The following is a 20,734-nucleotide window of genomic DNA, read 5'->3' on the forward strand; positions in this document are numbered from 1 at the left end:
AAGGGAGGTTATATACATGCTTCTTAGAGGTCAAAGGGAATGAGGTCTCTAAAAAAGACCATTGTGTTTTGCTTAATTAAACTGGCAGTGATACCCAATAGATCTGTTTCAGAAAGAATGATAGGGGGTAGAAACCAGATTCAAATGAAATAATTCCTGTTCTCTTGTAACATCATTTTTCTCTTTGTGTTCCTTTCTGGCAATTAGGTGAAGATAACCCGCTCTGACAATGTTCAGCTGACTCCAGAAGAAATTAGAAACAAAATAACCCTCACCATAACGCAGACAAATTACACTAATTATTGGGACAAATGGAACAATGAAGATCAGGAAAGGGAAACTGTCCAGATCCTAAATTACCCAGTTCCAGAAGATGGGACCATTCATCTTGAATTCCCAATCTTGGTTAATACCAGTCAACTGCAAGTGAAGGTGCTGTTTGTATCCATTTACTCTTAAGAAAATGTTATTTTGACTGTAACTTGGTGATAAGTTTTCCTTTGCTTCGAATAAACACAAAGCAACCACCACTCAGGGATTCAAATGCTTAAAGAATAAAGATATTTGATCATGTGAAAAGGTAGGAAAAGTATATTTATTTTGAGAATTCAGAACAGTCAGATGATGGCAGTTCTGGTAAAGGCACTTGAGAAAGTTTTTAGAAGAACATTATAAGATATAGTATTCTAAAAGTTCTAATTGCCAAGAACTTAAGCATTTTGAGCAGATATGTAGTCTTTCATAATTTGGGTTTTAGAGAGGCTGGATATGTGTTTTGATGAACTAGAAATTGTTTTTTTTATAAAGGAAAAGAAAGGAAAATAGAAGTGATTTTCCATTCTCCCAGCCACCTTATCCTCACCATCTGAAAACCTTCAATGGTTTTGCCAGGAGTCTCTTGGCCATTTTGTCTGTTCCATACTGGTCTATTTTGTTTGTTGTGGATTGTACCCCGAAGCTGGGGCTGAACTGTAAAGTATGGACTTCAGCCATATGTGGAACACCTAGGTCCTTTCCTTTTGCTTGTTTCATGGATAGATCAAGCGATGAATACACAGAAGTAGAGACAGTGACTGGTTGTTTTCTTGCTTGGATCCCTTCATGGGCTGGGGATGGAAGGGTATATATTTTTTGAGAGTATGTGACGGCTCTTCCCCCCCCTCTAATGTCCCCCCTCCCATGCACCCTTCCCCCCCCCCCCCCAGTCTGTCTTCTCTTCAATTCCTTCCTCTGGGTGCTATGATAATATTCATTACTTTTCTAATTTCTTAGACCTATTAGCTTCTTTTCTCCCCTTAAAGATCTATTTCAATCCAACCAGCATTTATTAATCATCTGCTATATGGCAGGCATTATGTTAGGTGCTAGAGATACAAAGGCAAAAAAATGAAGAAGTTCCTGCTCTCAGGAAACAGATTCTAGAAATCTGTCCCAGCAGTGTTTTAAGAATGACACCAATTGTGAAGGTCTTTAAATGCCAAAGAGAATTTTATATTTGATTGTATAGGTAATAGGTTGAAATGATTCATTCATTCATTCATCCATCTATTTATTTGTTTGTTTGTTTATTTATTTTTAAACCCTTACCTTCCATCTTGGAGTCAATACTCTGTAAGGGTAGGCAATGGGGGTCAAGTGACTTGCCCAGGGTCATACAGCTGGGAAGTGTCTGAGGCCAGATTTGAACCTAGAACCTCCCATCTCTAGGCCTGGCTTTCAATCCACTGAGCTACCCAGTGACCCCCTCTAGAGGTCAACCACTGCAGTTTATTGAAGAGGGAGAATGGTTCCATGTGGTCAAACCTGCATTTTATTTTATTTTTTATAGTCTTTACTGTCCATCTTAGAATTAATACTGTGTATTGGTTCTAAGGCAGAAGAGCAATAAGGGCTAGACAATGGTGGGTAAGTGACTTTCTCAGGATCACACAACTAGGAAATGTCTGAGGCCAGATTTGAACCTACAACCTCCTATCTCTGGGCCTGGTTCTCAATCCACTGAGCCACCTAGCTGCCCCCTCAAACCTGCATTTTAGGAAGATTACTTTGCCAACTGCATGGAGGATGCATTGGGATGAGGTGAAACTTGTGGCTGGGAAACCAAGCAGCATAGAACCTTTACAGCTTTCCCCTGGGGTCCTGCAATTGACTGCTGATCTAGTTGGGGGGTGAGTGGAATAGGGGCCCTTCCTTCCTTTCCTTCTTACTCTTTATTTGTTTCCATGCACTGATTCAGCCACACTCACCATCTTGCTCTTCCTTACACATAATAACACTCCATCTCTGTACTTCGTGCTCCTTTTCTGCTTTTCCTTTAATGTTAGTGACTTTTTTTTTCTGAGTTTTTCTTTTCTTTGCCTTGTATCCATGAAGACCTGTCTTTTTTTTTTTAACCTTTATCTTCTGTCGTAGAATTGATACTGAGTATCAGTTCATAGGTAGAAGAGTGGTAAGGGCTTGGCATTTGGAGTTACATGACTTGTCCAGGGTCACACAGCTAGGAAGTATCTGAGGCCAGATTTCAACCCAGGTCTTCCTATCTCCAGGTCTGGCTCTCTATTCACTGAACCACCTTGTTGCTCCAAAGTCCTATCTTTTGAAGCATAGAAGTAAAACATTCTTATATTATATTATTATATAATAAAATTATTATATGATTAGTTATAATTTTGATTATTATAATTCATCATAAATATAATTGTATTATATTACTAATTGTAGACATCTAGTATTAATGGCATACATTTTACCCTCTTAAAAAATGAACCTTTACTTGCTTTAAAAAATGAAGTCTACTTTATTTCAAAAGGGATAAACTATTCAGAATTTTGTATAGATTGCATTCCCATTAATTGCCAAGACTTAATGTAAGGGTATTAAACTAGTGGAAATTAAAGCTTTTTTTTTTTTTGGTTTTGTTCTAGGCTTCTTTTCTTGAGAGTGTGAATAGCTTATCAATTCATGGCATGTTTAGATCTCCTAGTATGACATATATCCAGTTAAAAACAGGAAGCGAAAATGTAAAGGTAATGTATATTTATGTAATAATCGATCATATCATTAGCATGTCTGCCTTATCACTGAGTCTTATATATTAATGAGAATGTTTTTTTTTTTTTAGGCTGGCTCACCTTTTGAACTGACTGTCAGTAGCAACAAGCCACTGAAGGAACTAAGTTATATGGTAATTCAGCAGTTTAAAATATGCTATATATCATTTGACATATTACTGTATACCTATATCAATCTTACGGTTTTTCTTTCAACATTATTCTTCTTCAAACTGCCCTTCCTACAACACCATTGTGGTGAAAATTTGTTAGCAGAAACACCAATGAGGGAAACAAGGTCAAAATTAATTATAAACATCAATAAAAGACTCCAAACTAATAATAAATAAGTTTATTAAGAGGTGTCCAGACTCACAATAAAGCTGGACTCTGGTCAAAATCAAGACCAGAGATCCAGAGCAGTAGGAGATAGCCTTTTTTTTTTCCATGCAGAGAAATCTGATGACACAGTGACAGAAAATACGATCAAAATTAAAATAGGATGGATGCAAAATCTTTCACATGGGCAGTTCTTAATTAAGGACACAAGTGCTGATTAAGCTGGAAAGTAGAAAAATAATCACTATAGGTGGTGACTATGTTTTTAGCCTTTCCAAGATAGGGTCTAATTGTTTTCTGCTGACAATTATGATTTAATACTAGGAGTCAGCAGTTAGATGGTCATCAGTTTGCACTCAAGAGCAGTCTCAACACCTCCCTTTGGCCAGCGTTTGTACCCAAGAGCAGAGTGTGAGCTTAATAGAAATTCTTGGGTTATAGGCTTAAGGTCAAAATACCTGTAAACAAGATTTGATATCATCCTAAACTGTATTTTTCTTAGATATTGTTTATAATTTTTATAAAGTAAACTATATTATTTGACTATTAACTCAAGACTAATGATTATGTTATTAAAATAATCATAAAGACTAATACTATTATAATCATAAAAAGGGGATAAGGAAGGGGTTCACACTCACATTATTAGAATATTCTTTTATACTGGGCTCTGTGTCCTACAGGGACTGGCTCCTTCACTCTCCATTTCATGAGTCACAGGGTTAATAATATCTAATATTTTTATAACTTCTTAAAGTTTTGCAAAGCTCTTTACCTTTGTTTGATAGATGAGGAATCTGAGGTTCAGATTTGTTAAAAGCGACTTGCCCAAGGCCACCTTGCTAGCTATGGTAGCAGATGTGGGATTTGGACCCAGGTTCTCATGTTGTGGGGGGCTGGAGATTAACCCTTGGTCCAGAGAGGGTGCCCTTTCAAGAATGACAGACTCCAGTGGGAACCCTTTAAAGATAGAGAGATTTATTTACGTCGAATGGTTGGGAGGCAGCGTGCAGGACCAACTGCCTCCCTGAACAGAGAAAAGTTCAGGATTTTTATATCCTAAAGGGTTGGGGTCTAAGTGACTTGGAAGGGAAGGATGGGGAGGGGGATGAACAATGAGAACAAATAAGTGGGGCAAACAGGGGAGAATAGGTAATTGAATAGGTGCCTTTGGGTCTAGGGGCTTAAACATAAGCACACATCTTTTATGACATCTTGATCATAGAGGTGGCTCTGGGGGCATAGTACAAGTACATATCCTTTATGGTATCCTGATCATATTACCCATCTTGAGAAACGTAGGGATGTTTGGGATCATAAGTGATGTTTGAGATGTAGGGATCATAATGGTGGGTAAATTATCTGGAGGAACCTAATGTGTTTGAGATGTAAACATGAGGCATCCCTTCATGCTCAGACCCTTATTTTAAGGTTAGTGTAAATACATCCCAAGCTTAGAGGTAGAGGATCCTATGTTTGTTCAACTGCCAGCCTTACAAGGTGAATTCCTCATGTAATCTTGACCTGTGTTGTCTCTAGGAATTTGGGGTGTATTGGAGGACCCTGGTGCCCACCAAACTCAGACTCTAAAACTACAACTCCTTCCTCAACGCCAGACTGCTTTAGAGAGATCTATGTGTCTCTAATTGTGAGGCTAGAGAGTCCAGTCAGTCCTATTTTAATAATGTTTCCCTTATTTCTTTCTACTACCATCCATTTTAGTTAAATCTGTGTTCTTATATTCAGTTTCTCCCCACCATTTCTCTTTTGAAAACTTGATCCACATAAATGGGATAGTTTGTCTCTTCTGATTCACCAAACCAAATTAAAAAAAAACAGACCTTGTAATTTCTTAAATTATATATATATTTATGCTTTGCACAAAAGATATTTTAATTAAAAATATCTTAATTTTTTCTATTAAATGCAAATATATTCTAATCCAGATGAGTACATTATACAGGATATTTACTAATGTATACTTGATTCTGGAGAAGTTTTGAGACAGACTGAAGTCAAACATATGTTTGCACTTGTAATTATGATAAATGTAGAAGGTGTAATTATTTCAGATCACATGAAATAAATTGTATGGGTTTTTATTTTCAGGTGATATCCCAAAGTCAGCTGGTTGCAGTAGGCAAAAAGAATGGCTCAACTTTTTCTTTAACACCAGAAAATTCCTGGGCTCCAAAAGCCTGTATTATTGTGTACTATGTTGGAGATGATGGGGAAATTATAAATGATGTTTTGAAAGTTCCTGTCCAACTTGTCTTTAAGAATAAGGTAAGAAATTAGACTCCAGGTTGTAATTACAAAAAAAATGATAATCCCGAATATTTTTTAAGGAAAGCATGGTTAATGCAGATTGATTAAATTTTAAGGCTAGAATTTTGGCAAAGGAGATAAAAATTTCATTTATGTATTCTAGTTGGATTAACTCTGTCAGTTTAGTTGGCAGTCATGTTTTTGTCTACCTGGGTTTCTGTAGTGATCAAAATCCATGCTCATGAAACTGAAACATTTTAGGATTCCAGAGGTGAATAAGTGCAGGAATATTTTGATTTTCATGTATTACTGAATGTTACAGTTATCTATGTGTATGTGAATACAAATTTGTGTGACTGTAGGTTTTATGTTGTTTATAGCTTGTTTATGTTGGAACCTCATCTATAAGGAATGTTTTGAAAGTTCCAAAGTTTCAAACTGTCTTAAGACTTTTAGAACACACTGTATAAATGCTCTATCCCTTTAGTACTTCAAAGGTGCTATTCATACAGTAGATACTTAATAAATGTGTGTTGAATTGAATAGTTGAACCAAGAATCACAAGCTCTTTGAATAAGCTCAGAAGGAGGAGAATTCCAGTGGGGTTGTAGAACTTATTTGGTATCAATGGTAGAATGAAATGAAGTATATGAAGTTTGTGTAAAGATTTTGATGGGTAGATCAGGTTAGGAAGGTTACAGAAAGAGTTAGTCAGACTTTCCTGGGGCTTGGTCAGGGCTTGGTAGCAAGTAGCCTGGGAGCTATTTGGGGTTCTTTATTACATACTTGAAACTTTTTTTTTAAACCCTTACCTTCCATCTTAGAATCAATACTGTGTATTGGTTCCAAGGCAGAAGAGTGGTAAGGGCTAGGCAATGGGGGTTAAGTGACTTGCCCAGGGTCACACGGCTAGGAAGTGTCTGAGGCCACATTGGAACCCAGGACCTCCCATATCTGGGCCTGGCTCTCAATCCACTCACTGGGCCACCTGGCTGCCTCCTTGAAACTTTTCTAGCTAAGATTACAAATTAGTTTGTATTTATATGTTAATCCACTAATATCTAAGCCTAATTATATGCTATAGTATTGTAGTTTGTGACAATAATAATTCATATTTACATATAATGTTTGAAGTTTTCAAAGTATATTTCTCAAAGAACCCTTTGAGGCAGGGAGAATGTTGTTAGTCCCATATTTCAGATGAGCAAACCGAGATTCTTGGAAGATAAATGATTTGTATATGGCCACACAGCTAATAAATATCTGTGGCAGGATTCAAACCAAGATCTCCTGGCTCTACATACAGCATTTCTTCCATTATGCCATGCTCCCATCCCTAATCTTTGAACCTAGAAGGGTTCTGTACCTTATTCTCTTACAGTCAGGCTCTTTCTGCTTTTTAAATGACAGCTGAATCACCAAACTCATTTTACTGATAAACTAATAAGAGTTTCTTAGAACTTTTTCCTTCTTTTAGATATCTCAAGAATTGTTGCCTCCATACTTTTGAAATTGTGTTTCTTACAACATGGATTTCTTTTATTTATACTTGGTCTGGTGTAGCTTATTTTTTTATCTTATTTTTTTTAATCCTTCTAGTTTGGTATTAATCTTCATAAATTACTAGTTGACTGTACATAGGCTTCTAATTTGGAAATGACTCCCAACTGAGGAATAGTTGCTTCCTGTCTGTCAAGCTATATTAGTTACCTTCACTTTTGGTGATGTTCAGGTGTTTATCATATCTAGTGTCTTCCAACTTTTTCCCTTGAATACCAGTGTTTCTTTTTTGTCCCTTATTCTATCTAACCACTTTTAATTATGATATTTACCTAGATATCTTCATATTTTTGGAGGATTTTTCCTTGATAGAATTTGTTGTTAAAATTCTAAAAAGTAGGTAGCATATTTTTAAAAAAAGCATATCTTTAAAAAACTAAATGACACATCCTTTGTTTCTTTTCTTTCATAGTACTTAGCTATTCTGATTAATTCTGGAACAAAGAATATACCTAGTCCACAAACGCAGCTGATAAGCTTGACACTGAATAATAATTATAGTAACTAGCTTTTATATGGTCACTTAAGATTTGTGAAGTACTAATAAATATCTTATTTATTAGCTTTATTTTATAGATGAGGAAACTGAGGCAGACAGAGGTTAAGTGACTTGCCCAGCTAGTAAGTGTCTAAGGCCAAATTTGAACTTAGATTTTCCTGATTCCAGGTCCAGCATTCCAGTCATTGTACTACAAAAATTTTTAGTAAACTTGAAATTAAATTGAACATATCCATCCTAGTTTGTATGAATTTCCAAGTAGGAAGTGAGCTTTAAATATAAAGAAAAACATTTTTGGAGAAGGATGAGCGTAATAAAGTAAGTACTTGGTTGTTTTTCAGTCATGTCTGACTTTGTGACTCCATTTGGGGTTTTCTTGGTAAAGATACTAGAGTGGTTTGGTCCTTTTCCAGCTCATTCTACAGATAAGGAAACTGAGGCAGAGTTAAATGACTTGCCCAGAATCCCTCAGCTAGTAAGTGTCTGAGGCTAGATTGAACTCAGGAAGATGAGTTTTCCTGACTTCAGGCTTGGCACTTTATCTACGGTGCCACAGGTAAGTATAGTACAGATAAAAATATCATTTATTTTATAAGTAGAGGCAGCTTAACTTAATGGATGGCATTTGACTTTGGAGTCAGAAAGACTTAGGTTCCAATTCAGCCTCTGAAATACACTAGCTATGAGAGCTAGGATGAGTCACTTAGTGCCCTAGGCAACTCTCTAGGATTTTAAGTAGGAGAGGAGGCACCAATTTGCTTTGGTAGAGAGAATTCCTACAGCTGAGAATTCTTGAAATCAATACAATTGCAGGTATAGTTTCCTCTCTTCCCCGCCAAAGAAATAGCTTAAGTCCAGGAGTCATGAGATCATTTATTTTATTATTTATCAGCTCTGTTTTTTTATTTCTTCTTCTAATTTTTCCTTTAGGTAATTATCACTTTTTCCTTATGAGTACAAGTTTTCAATGTTCTAAAACTTCTACTTAAAGGAAATTTTAGGTTTTTATTGAAATCAGATGCCTTCTTTTTATTGAACGTTTATTGGACTTTCAGTGATATTTCTGTGAGAACCCTCAGAGTTCTCTCCATGGAAGATTAAGTCTGAAAAATAGGAGTTTTTACATATACAAATATTCTATTATTGGAACTGTTCTTACATGGATTTTTGTGAGAAACATTAATGATAGGATTCACTGATGGGAAACAAAATGATAGCTTGTTTATGATGAAGTTAAAGTGTAGTAGATATAGAGATAAAATTAATATTTAAATATTAAAAATAGGACCATCTTTGGGCTTGGACATAGGTGTGTGTTTAACATGTATACTGCATATACAACTAAAAAGTGTTCATTTGTGTCTCATTTTAAAAGTTTTTTGTTTTAATAAAAGTTTAATTAATTAATATATAAGTTCAATTAAGTTGACCTTCCTGAATTCAAATTTGGCCTCAGATATTTACTGGCTCTGGGACCCCAGGCAAGTCACTTAACTGTTTGCCTCAGTTCCCTCATCTGTAAAATGAGCTGGAGAAGTAAATGACAAACATCTCCAGAATCTTTGTCAGGAAAAACCGGAAAGGGATCTTGAAGTATCTAACGCTACTAAAATAACTTAACAATAATAAAAGTTCCTCTGAACTCTACCCTGGCAGCTCTCCTCTGGGCACCTCATGGTTTAAGAAGAACATAAACTAGAGAATGTCTTGAGCAGGACAACCAGAATGGCAAAGGGTCTTGAGTCCTTGGCATTTGAGTCTCAGTTGAAGGAATGCTTTGGCTGGAGAAGTCGTAGGGGAAATATGCTAGCTGTCTTTAGATATTTGAAGTGCCCTCTAGTGGAGTAGGAATGAGGTGAGATTTTGTTGTTGGCCCCATCATAGTACAGAACCAGGAATAAAGGGTAGAAATTTCAAAGGTATGAAAAAATTTCCTAATAATTATTATGATCTAGAAATGGAATGGGCTGCTTCAAGAGGCAGGAAATTTCTTTTCCTTTCCCTCTCCCCACAAGGTCTTAAAGCAGAGAGTGGATGACCATTTATTTGAGTATGTTATAGTGGAGATGACTGTTATGCCTGGATTAAACTGGCCCTGAGGTTCCTTCTAATTAACAGAGATTCTGATAATCCAGTGATGAGCAGAGTCATTACTAATTAACCACTAAAGTCAATTATTCTGGCTTTATGAAGAGATTACTGTTGCTGAGAAATTAATGGTCTAGTCTAGTCAGGGAGCCAGGACATAAACATAAAAGGATAAAGGTAGTATAGGCGAAGTAGTATAGACAAGAAATCTCATAGGAGTTCAGGGGACAGAGTGATTCCCAGTGGCTGGATTTTACATTTCCATGATGCCCTAAGGGAGACTGAATCACCAGGGGTTTGTGGTCTATGGCTAAGCTGTAACATAGTATTGGTCAGGGTCAGGGAAAGCCAGGAATCATAATGAAAAGATCAGAGCTTTGGGGAATCAGAATAGGGTTGACTCATACAGTTAATTCTCTGGCACTGCAACGTCCCTTTCTACGTGACTCTCCTTTTGAATCTTGGCATTTTATAAACACATTAGTATGAACCATAAGCTTTCTAGCTTATGTTTGCTTTTTTCTCTTGCAGGAACTGCCAACCCTTCCCTCCCTGCTCCCCACACTTTCTCCTCCAGCCTGTAGTTTTTTCCCCCATCTAATCACTGGCACATAGTGTGTCAGCTCTGTCTCGTACACGATGCTACAGCATTGTACAATTTTCCCTTGTAGCTGCTGAGCCAGTTGTTGTACTATGAGCACCCCAGAAGAGGGCTCTGACCGGATCTTTATGCTACTGGTGTCAAACTCAAATAGAAGGGAAAAGGTGGAGGGTTGGGGAGGTAGTAAACACTAAACCATATCATTTGGAAAACCATGTTAACATATTTTATATTTTGTTACATTTTAATTTATTATGTTAAATATTTCCCAATTACATTAAAAAGAACAACCCTTACCCTCTGTTTTAGTAACAATGGTAAGACTGAAAGGCAAAGGCTAGACAAACAGGATTAAGTGACTTGACCAGGAAGTATTTGAAGCCAGATTTGAGCCCATCTTCCCTAACTCCATGCATGGCTCTCTATCCACTGTGCCATCTAACCTCTCTTCCATATATATATTTTATCATTAACATTTTTCCTATATAACATATATAATAACAATCTAAAACACATGATTTGTCATAAATATGTAATGAATTATGATAAATATATTTATCCAAGAGAAAAAAAATCTCACATTAGTTATGTCCCAGAATTTATCTCATTCCCCACCTCCACCCCACCCCATCTCCCACTGCTTCCTCCTCCCCAAGAAGGCAGGTACCAAGATATAGGTTATACATATATTATCATGTAATACATATTTCTCTCTCATGTTGTGAAACAAGTCACATATTACTTACACTAGAGAAAAATTAATGGAGGAAATAAGTGAAGAATGGTATTATTCAATCTGCATTTGGTTTCTGTTCCTTCTAAGGCTGTAGATAGCCTTTTTTTGTCATGAGTCAATACTGTAAAAAATTCCTTAATTCAAGGCCCTCCATTACCTTGTCACTTTGATTCAGTCAAACTGCTCTGCTTATTTCCCAAATATGTCCATTTCTTACCCTGTACCATTATAGTCTTCTCTCACAAACTGTTCCTCTTCTCTTTCTTCTAGATCTAGTTCATCTTCTGCCTCTATGAAACTTTCCCTAGCATCTAGTTGAATAGAATGCTGGACTTGGAGTCAGAAAGACCCAAGTTCAAATCCTGTCTCAGACACTTATTAGCTGTGTGACCTCGGGCAAGTCACTTGACCTTAGCTTTAGTTTCCTCATTTGTAAAATGAAGCATCTACCTATCAGGATTGTTTTGAGAAATAATTGGGATAATATATATTATGTTTAGATAATTTTTATGTAAATATATATATATATAATTTTGAAAATTTAAAGTATTATATAAAGGTTAGCTATTATTATTATTGGTATTATTATTATCCTCTCCCTTAATGATCACTCATTAAACTTAACTCATGTCCTCATTGCTTTTACTGAGCACAATTTGTCACACTTTTATTTTTTTATAAACATTTATTAATATTTATTTTTTAGAAAAGTTAACATGGTTACATAATTCATGCTCTTACTTTCCCCTTCACCCCCCGACTCCCCCCCCCCCCCAGGGCTGATGCGTATTTCCACTGGTTTTAACATGTGTCATTGATCAAGACCTATTTCCAAATTGTTGATAGTTGCATTGGTGTGGTAGTTTCGTGTCTACATCCCCAATCATGTCCACCTCAACCCATGTGTTCAAGCAGTTGTTTTTCTTCTGTTTCCATTCCTGTAGTTCTTCCTCTGAATGTGGGTAGCATTCTTTTCCATAAATCCCTCAGAATTGTCCTGGGTCATCACACTTTTCTTTTAATTTGGATTTTTTATTTTAGAAACAAATTTTCACATAATTTTTCTGAAGTTATATGATCCATATTGTTCCCATCCCTTCTTTCCTCTCCCCTCCTGGAGCTGATAAGCAATTCAGTCTGGGTTATAAATATATTACCACACAAACATATTTCCATATTATTCATTTTTATAAGTGAATAAACTTATAAAACCAAAACCCCAAATCATATACCTACGTAAACAAGTGATAAATTACATGTTTTCATTTGCATTTCTACTCCAACAGTTTTTTCTCTAGTGGTGTATAGATAGCATTCTTTGTCATAAGTCCCTCAGAATTGTCCTGGATCATTGTATTGCTGTTAGTAGAAAGTCTATCACATTTGATTGTTCCATAATATTGCTGTTACCATGTACAATGTTTTCCTGCTTTCTCTTATTTCACTCTGCATCAGTTCATGTAGGTCTTTCCAGCTCTTTCTGAAAGCTTCCTGTTCATCATTTCTTATAGCACAATAGTATTCCATTGCCACCATATACCACAAATTGTTCAGTCATTCCCCAGTTGAGGGACATCCCTTTAGTTTCCAATTCTTTGCCACAACAAAAAGAGCAGTTGTAAATATTTTTATACAAACAGGTCCTTTCCCATTTTTTTTTATCTCTTTGGGATACAGACCTAGTAGTGGTATTACTGGGTCAAATGTATGCATTCTCTTATTGTCCTTTGGGCATAATTCTAAATTGCCCTCCAGTATGATTGGATCAGTTCACAACTCTACTAGCAATGCATTAGTGCCCCAAATTTTGCCACATCCCCTCCAAAATTTATCATTTTCCTTTACTGTCATATCGGCCAATCTGCTAAGCGTAAGGTGGCACCTCAGAGTTGTTTTAATTTACATTTCTCTAATCAAGAGGGATTTAGAATATTTTTTCATGTGACTATTAATAGCTTTGATTTCTTTATCTGAAAACTGCATCATCATATCCTTTGACTATTATCAATTGGGAATGTCTTGGATTCTTATAAATTTGACTTAGTTCTTTATTTATTTGAGAAATGAGGTCTTTATCAGAGAAATTTATTATAAAAATTTCCCCTAATTCGTGGTTCCCTTCTAATCTTGGTTTCAGTCCTTTCGTTTGCATAAAAACTTTTAAATTTAATGTAATAAGAATTATTTATTTTACATCTTGTAATGTTCTTTATATATTATTCAGTCTTAAATTCTTCCCTTTTCCATAGATCTGACAGGTAAACTATTCTATATTCCCCTAATTTACTTATAATATCACTCTTTATGTTTGAATCATATATGTATTTTGATGTTATCTTGGTATAGGGTGTGAAATATTGATCTAAACCTATTTTTTGCCATTCCAGTTTCCAATTTTCCCAGCAGTTTTTGTCAAATAATGAATTCTTATCCCAAAAGCTGGGATCTTTAGGTTTATCAAACACTACATTGCTGATGCTTTTCTATTACCTCTTGACATACACATATATTTTCATCCATTTCTATCTATCCATCTCTCTCCATATAGATATATATATCAATATACACATACGTACATGTATATACTTGCTTATTTTGTCCACTATTCTGAAATATCTAGTTGCCCCTGTGCCAAGGCAAATATAGAATTCTTGCAAACCAGATATCCTATGGGGTATGTTATGAATAATATGGATATAGATGGATATATTAAAAATATTAATAGTTTATTTAAAGGCATGTTGATAATTATGAAAGCCACATGCCTGATAAGATCTAACTCAAATTGCACCCCCCCCCCCATTACCTTCTGCTCACCTGGCTGCTTCGTAAGAAAAAGTGTCCCAATCAAGTTCTCTCTGAGCTTTGCTTTATGTTGGCTCATGTCACCACGTAAGAAGGAAGCCCGTTGAATCAGGGGAAATGTAGTTTTCAAGTCCCCTAAATGTCCACAGGAAGTTTATATCATGGATCTTGATATTAAGACCAATGAACCCAAATTTCCACTAACACAGGTACCATGTAGATTTAGATCTATAATCAGTTTGAGTCAGGTTAACTGAGTTATAGCTGGTAGGAGATTGCTGGATTAGCAAGTAATTTTATTGGTTTTTTTTTGAAAGCACAGTTGTTTTTTCAGAATACTGCCTTCTGTAAATATGGGTGTTGTTCTTTATTGTTTCAGTCATGTTTGACTCTCTGTGACCCCATTTGGGGTTTTCTTGGCAAAGATACTAGACTAGTTTGCCATTTCTTTCTCTAGCTCATTTTGCAGATGAAGAAACTCTTAAAAAAAAGGGCTAAACTACTTGCCCAGAATGGCACTGCTAGTGTTTGGAGGGCTTCTTCCACTCCCAGGGCTCTTGTTCCTGCTTGCCCATGTTTTGGTGGCAATAAGTCAATAGTTGTTGCTAGTGGTGATGAGGAAGGTGGGTCTTTGTCCATAATGATTTCTCCCCTTTGGAGGATGAGATGGATGGTTTGGTGGTTTGGTACACTCTGCTAATTTCTAAGACCTGTAGGTTTAGATTTGTAGGCTCACTCCAATAGGATCCTAGAGAAAATGCCAGTCTATGTGGTCATGGTGACTTCACTTTTCTGGCACATCCTACCTCCTGTTTCTCCTTCAGGGTGCCTTGCTACTTCAGCTAAACTTAACTTCTTTGGCCCTCAACTTTCCTCATCTGTAAAGTGAATAGAGTTTAACCAGATGTCTTCCAAGGTCCCTTCCAACTTTAAATCTGATATCCTCTAACCTCTTAGGGAATAATCATGCACTAAACCAATCCCTTTTTCTTCCTTTCACAGATCACATTATCTTGGAATAAAGTTAGTGCAGAACCATCCGAAAATGTTGCTCTTAAAGTTTCTGTGACTCAGCCTGGATCCCTAATAGGACTTGTTGCTGTCGACAAAAGTGTAAAGCTGATGAATGGCTCAAATGACCTTACAGAAGAAAGTGTAAGTTGTACTCTATTTTGTCACAAAAAGCAGTTATGGAAGGATTGAGAGGATATTATATAGAGAAAGGAGTGACTTGACATGGGTTACATTTTTCTTTTTAAAGAAAGTATCTTCCTCTCTTTTTCACAGTAAAGGTGAGTTTAATTTGCCAATTCCTATAGCTATGGTTGGGTTGGTGAGTAGGTGTCTGTATTCACTTGAACCAGAACTGTACTGATCTCATAGAACCAGCCCTAAATTATTAGTTTGTGAAAATATCTAGCCTAATCTTTTCATTTTTGAACAAAGTAAGTCCTCATGGACCTGGTGTACAAATTGCTAAGGATGTTAACTAAGAATCTTAAACCTGCACAGTTTCAGGTGGTGAGAGAAAGAAGAGGTTTGGACATTTTTGATATATGTCTGAATCTGGTTATAAATAATGATTCTAAAAATGATTAAATAGTGGTATTCTAAAAAAGGCTCTAAAAATGATCATTGTACACAACCTTGTTAATAATTTCATAAGATGAATAAGACCACACCCCTTCTCTTTGGCCAGTAGGATTCTCCTTGGCTCAGCCAAGTTATAAATTAGTTGACAGTATTCCTAGAAAGTCTCCTAAGTGTGGTACAGGAGTCTCAGAAGAAACCCACCTATGCTTGTGTTGTATATGTGTTCAGATTCCCCAACTAGACTGTAGAGTCCTCAAAAGTGTCTGTTCTTGGGTTAACTATGAAAAAAATAAATATTAAAATAAATAGCTACCTTTATGAAGTTTGTAATCTGGTTATGAAAAGTGCATTCATAGATGTGAAAAGTCTAAAAGGCAATCATGAAGATACACCAACAAATGCATCTTTACTGTTTCAGAAGTTAAATTTCATACTTATGAATGTCTACTATTCTTAATATGTCTCTAAATGTTATTGTTGATAGTATATAACTTGTAACCTAAATGCCAAGGAAAGTGTTTAGTTATATATATATATATATATATATATATAGATATAGATATAGATATAGATATAGATATAGATATAGATATAGATAGATAGATAGATAGATAGTGTATAACACTGTGCCATAAAGGAACATGTGCTTCACAAAAGCTTAAGATGATTTGGCCACCATTTTGGAGCAAAGTCTTAGGGTAGAAACTCTTTTCCAAAACTGACTGGTAATTTGCCTGATGTCAAGAGCCATTGGATGTAGAAAGCCATTGGAAAAATAGGGTCAAATTTAGGACCTGTTATCTGGATTCCCTATGTGACCAATCCAGGCTAAGGCAGTCTTTGTGTTTGGTTCTGGTCATCTGAGCCCTGAAAAGCTCTGGTACCAGCAGGTAGGTTAATCCAAAAACAACTTGATCTCTCCAAAAGGCTATTAGGAGTCATTTGGAGAAATAGAGTCTGTAATAGATATGTTATCTGGATCCCATTACAAAATCATCGGCAAGTAAAACTGTGTGTATGATTTTTCTGCGCTGCATGTCAGGACGCAGATAGAATGGGCCATCTAAGGAAAAATCTGAGGCTCCTCTTTTGACTCAATTTTAGATCCTCACCTTTATTAATATTCTTATTGGAAAGCTTTGAGTCTTTAGCAGACCAGCATCTACTGAGTTAATGATTCCTCTCCTTGATAATTAAGAAGCCTGAACCCTAACAAACATTACTTAGATAAGACTGCATACTTAGATAAAACTGGAGTCTTTAGTCTGAACTTTATTTGACCAGGTGCAAACCTATAATCCAGAGCATCTCCATAAAATATTTCTGCTCCCAGAATTATCCCCTACTAATTGGTGGTTGGAATTTGGCCATTTTCCTTGTACCTACCTATCCTTTTACTTTTTAGACTTTAAAGGGTTGTGTATGATTTGTGACCCCTTCACAGCTGTGACTCTTTCTTTGTGTTCTTTGTTTGAAATCAGTATAAAATAAACTCCAAAGCCCACAGAGTTCAGAACAGCATGGGCTAACCACTAGTCTAGTGTTCTCATTTTCTTTCTCCTGCCTTAACAATCCTATGCCACCAATGCCACTCAGGACCCCAAAACCATATAGAGGCTGGCTCTCTATAGCCTGAAACTTATAGTAGCAGAGAATTGTTTGGGGCACATAGAAGTTAAATGTCTTACCCATACTCCCATAGTTAATATGCAACAAAGGTAGGATTTGAACCTGGGTCAGTCTTTCCTCAGGTCTAGTCAAATCATATATCCATTACATTATGCTGCCTCTCTTAGGCATCACACCCTTAAAAATTATGAACTTAATCATTATCAATAGAAATAAACATTCAAATAATTTTCCTCTCCTCCTTTCAGTCATCCTTCTTCCTTTTCTTCCTTATCTATTCCTCTTACTTCTCCTCCTCTTCTTCTTCTGCCTCTCCCCAGAGGCCCCAAATCTTCAGGTCTCATGTTATTTTCTTGAATGTAAGGACTATGAAAACCTGACAGATTTCAGCAGTACATGTAACATGTACACTATCATACTAATTTTTCCCATCCTTTTTTATTTGGATCTATCATTTCATTGATGTGTAGAAACTTCTCCCAATGTTGATTGACAACTGTTCTGTAATTTATAGTTTTTGAAAGTTGCCTGATGGCACTGAGAGGTTGAACGGTTAAATGACTTGTCTTGGGTCACCCAGCTAGTATAAATATGCCAGAATGGGACTTGAAACCAGGTCTCCTTTACTCCAACACTGACTTTCCATTCAGTATATTCAGCCTCAACCATATTTATAGTTCCATGTGTCCATATCTGCCCTAATATCTGTCAGAAAATGTGCCTCCTATCTTTTCATGTCTATATAATGTGGAACACAATGACTTATAAACATGGGATCCTTTTAAATACTTGTTCAGCAAATGACTTCTTCCCTGAAAAAAATTATATTCATGAACTCTGAGATATAAGTATTTTTGGGATCTGTTAGAAATTTTATAAAGTTGGTGCTGAAAACTAGAGGTGAGGATCTGGGACATTAGATCATTATTTTTTATTATTTTAATTAGATAATTAATTAGACATTAATTAGACATTATGCCTTGCTTCTTCCTCTGGGAGGCTCAGTTCAAGACTGGTAGAATTAGATTATTTACATTCCAGAGTTGTCTATCATTTTGAGTCTGGATAAAATTAAGGAGGAAATCCATTTGGGAAACAAAATGGCAGCCATTGTTTAATAACCAAAAACAAATCTTATTTAGAGATTCAAAATAATATGTAATGTTATAATTAAAATTAATCTTGGAGACACATTAGATATATAATTACTTATTTGTAAAAGAGAGAGAAAGAGAGAATGAAAAATATTAACAGTTCTTTCTAACTATGATAGTCTCCTGGGTGAGCTGTTTCTTCCAGGCTCAGATTCCCAATAGATCCTGGCACATGGTTGGGCCAGACAACTTAAGGCCAGAAAGGGTGAGCTTGCATTCAGGAAGGGAGCTGAGCAAAAAAGCCCCCCACTTCCAGCTTGCCCTGGCTGTTATATGGCCAATGACATTACACTTATTTGGCTTTTTAATTGGGTAGTCTGGATTATGTATTCTGATGGCCAGGCGTGTAGTCAGGCCATGCCACTGGCCACATCAGAGGCTTCTGCCTGCCCATTCAGGAATTAGGGTATTCAGTTGCCCATACAGTTTCCTCCCTCACATGACTTGGTATTCTTTTTTAGTGAGCATGTGCCAGTTAATGGGTTATATTTTTATGTTAATTTCACACAGTAAAAATATACATATGTATATATATATTTGATTGAAAGCATTATAAAATACATGGACAAATGAAAATGAGGCTTATTCAGCTTTTCTTTGAACATTTCTGTAAATAGAAAGTTAATTGCTTTTTAAAGTAGTCCATTCCTTTTTTAGAATGTCTAATTGTTAGGAAGTTTCTCTTACTATCGAACCAAAAATCTTTTGCCTTCTACCTATTTTTACTAGTTTTTCCCTCTTCACAAATAAGCCCAATTCTTTTTCCATACAACAACTATCATGCTCTCCCCATTACATTTTTTCCAGCCTAAGCATTTGTATTTTCTTCAATTATTCCTCATACAGTATGGTTCTCAGATATTTTATCATTCTACTTATCTTCTGGACATACGCTGTTTGTTGGGGTTTCTTTTAAATGTGAAATCTAGAGTGGGACACAATATTCCAGATGTGACTCAATCAGTGTACAGTACAAATGGAAAATTCCCTCCCTTTATTGGGACATTTGATTCTTTTAATAGGGTCCAAGTTTGAATCAGCTTTTTTTTTTTTTTTTTTGGTAGCCATGTCACATTTTTAGCTCAACCTCAGATGATGGTCATCTAAAACCCAGGCCTTTTTTCCTTTAAACTAGAATCCAGTTCTCTATTTTCTACTTTTTGAGTTTGTTTTTTAAACTTTAATGTGAAATTTTAGTTATTTCTTTTAAATTTTACCTTCTTAGTTTTAGTTCGACGGGATTTTTGAGATCTTTTGACTTTTGATTCTGTCATCCAAAATATTAACTATTCCTTTCAGTGTTGTATCTTCTACAGATTTATTTACTTGAGGGCAACACTTCTTTAGACATTACAGCTAAAAGTATTAAACAAGCTGAGGCCAGCCATGGAACTCTTAGGCATGTTACTTCCCAGATTAATATCAGTACATTAACCCACTGATTTCTTTTCCTCAGGTGATCCATGAACTGGAATTATACAACACTGGCTATTACTTAGGCATGTTCACAAATTCCTATGCAGTCTTTCAGGTATGTTTGAACATATACATATATGGCATTATACACACATATGTTTTAAATGAACATTCCTTACAGTTATATTTAATATTTTTGGAGCCAAAATGCCAGTCATTGTGAAGATCAGATTTGTTATTAAATCCTCTGTTTCTGCAAAGTACAGAATATTACTAAAATAGTTTCAAAAACTTCCTTAAGATTTTAATGACAAATTAAAAAAATATACACGGGAGGAACTAAAAAGTTACATGAAATAAATGAGGTAGTTTAACATCACTTAACATTGTTTCCCTATCTTGTGTTAAATTTTTACTTGTTGAGTTGTGTCATGGCATGATATACGTGCTTGTGTGTCTTGCTGTGAGAGTAATAGCAATTAAAGGAGAACCTCTACTTGTACATAAAGGAAAATGTATTTTATTGTTCTTTCTTCCTAGGAATGTGGCCTGTGGGTATCAACGGATGCAAATCTTGTGCATGATTATCTGTATGAAAGTTGTAAGTTGGATAAAACAATCTCCCCCAAAACTTTCATTTGTTACTGTTCTAGATTTTGAGTGATACTGTATGGTTGAGTGAGTGGACAGAAAGACAATCAAGAAGATCTGGGTTCAAATGCTCCCTTAGACACTTACTAGCTGTGTGATCCTGGGAAAGTGACTTAACTGTGCTTTATCTCTGTTTCCTCATCTATTAAATGAAGAGGGTTGGACTTGATGATCTCTAAGGTCCTGTATACCTCTAAAACTATGATGCTCTGATCCTTGGAACTCTACATAGCCACACAGAGATGGAGATGGACAACATACATCCTCCAGTTTTAGATTTTTGCCCAAGAAGCATCATAGTTGAATTGAGAATATATAGAATTGGATTTGGATTAAGAAGTCTTG

General features: G+C 35.9%; 1 protein-coding gene across 1 annotated transcript in view; it reads left to right on the forward strand.

Moving 5' to 3' along the window:
* CD109 (CD109 molecule) overlaps positions 1-20,734 on the forward strand; it is a 167,461-nt gene that overhangs the window by 93,247 nt on the left and 53,480 nt on the right. Inside the window, exons 11-17 of the mRNA XM_044673921.1 lie at positions 208-432; positions 2,925-3,026; positions 3,122-3,184; positions 5,499-5,675; positions 14,949-15,101; positions 19,779-19,853; positions 20,279-20,339. Coding sequence (XP_044529856.1) covers positions 208-432; positions 2,925-3,026; positions 3,122-3,184; positions 5,499-5,675; positions 14,949-15,101; positions 19,779-19,853; positions 20,279-20,339 — 856 coding nt within the window. The remainder of the gene's footprint in view (positions 1-207; positions 433-2,924; positions 3,027-3,121; positions 3,185-5,498; positions 5,676-14,948; positions 15,102-19,778; positions 19,854-20,278; positions 20,340-20,734) is intronic.

The sequence above is a fragment of the Gracilinanus agilis genome, chromosome 4 (genome assembly GCF_016433145.1).
Source record: "Gracilinanus agilis isolate LMUSP501 chromosome 4, AgileGrace, whole genome shotgun sequence".
NCBI lineage: Eukaryota > Metazoa > Chordata > Mammalia > Didelphimorphia > Didelphidae > Gracilinanus > Gracilinanus agilis.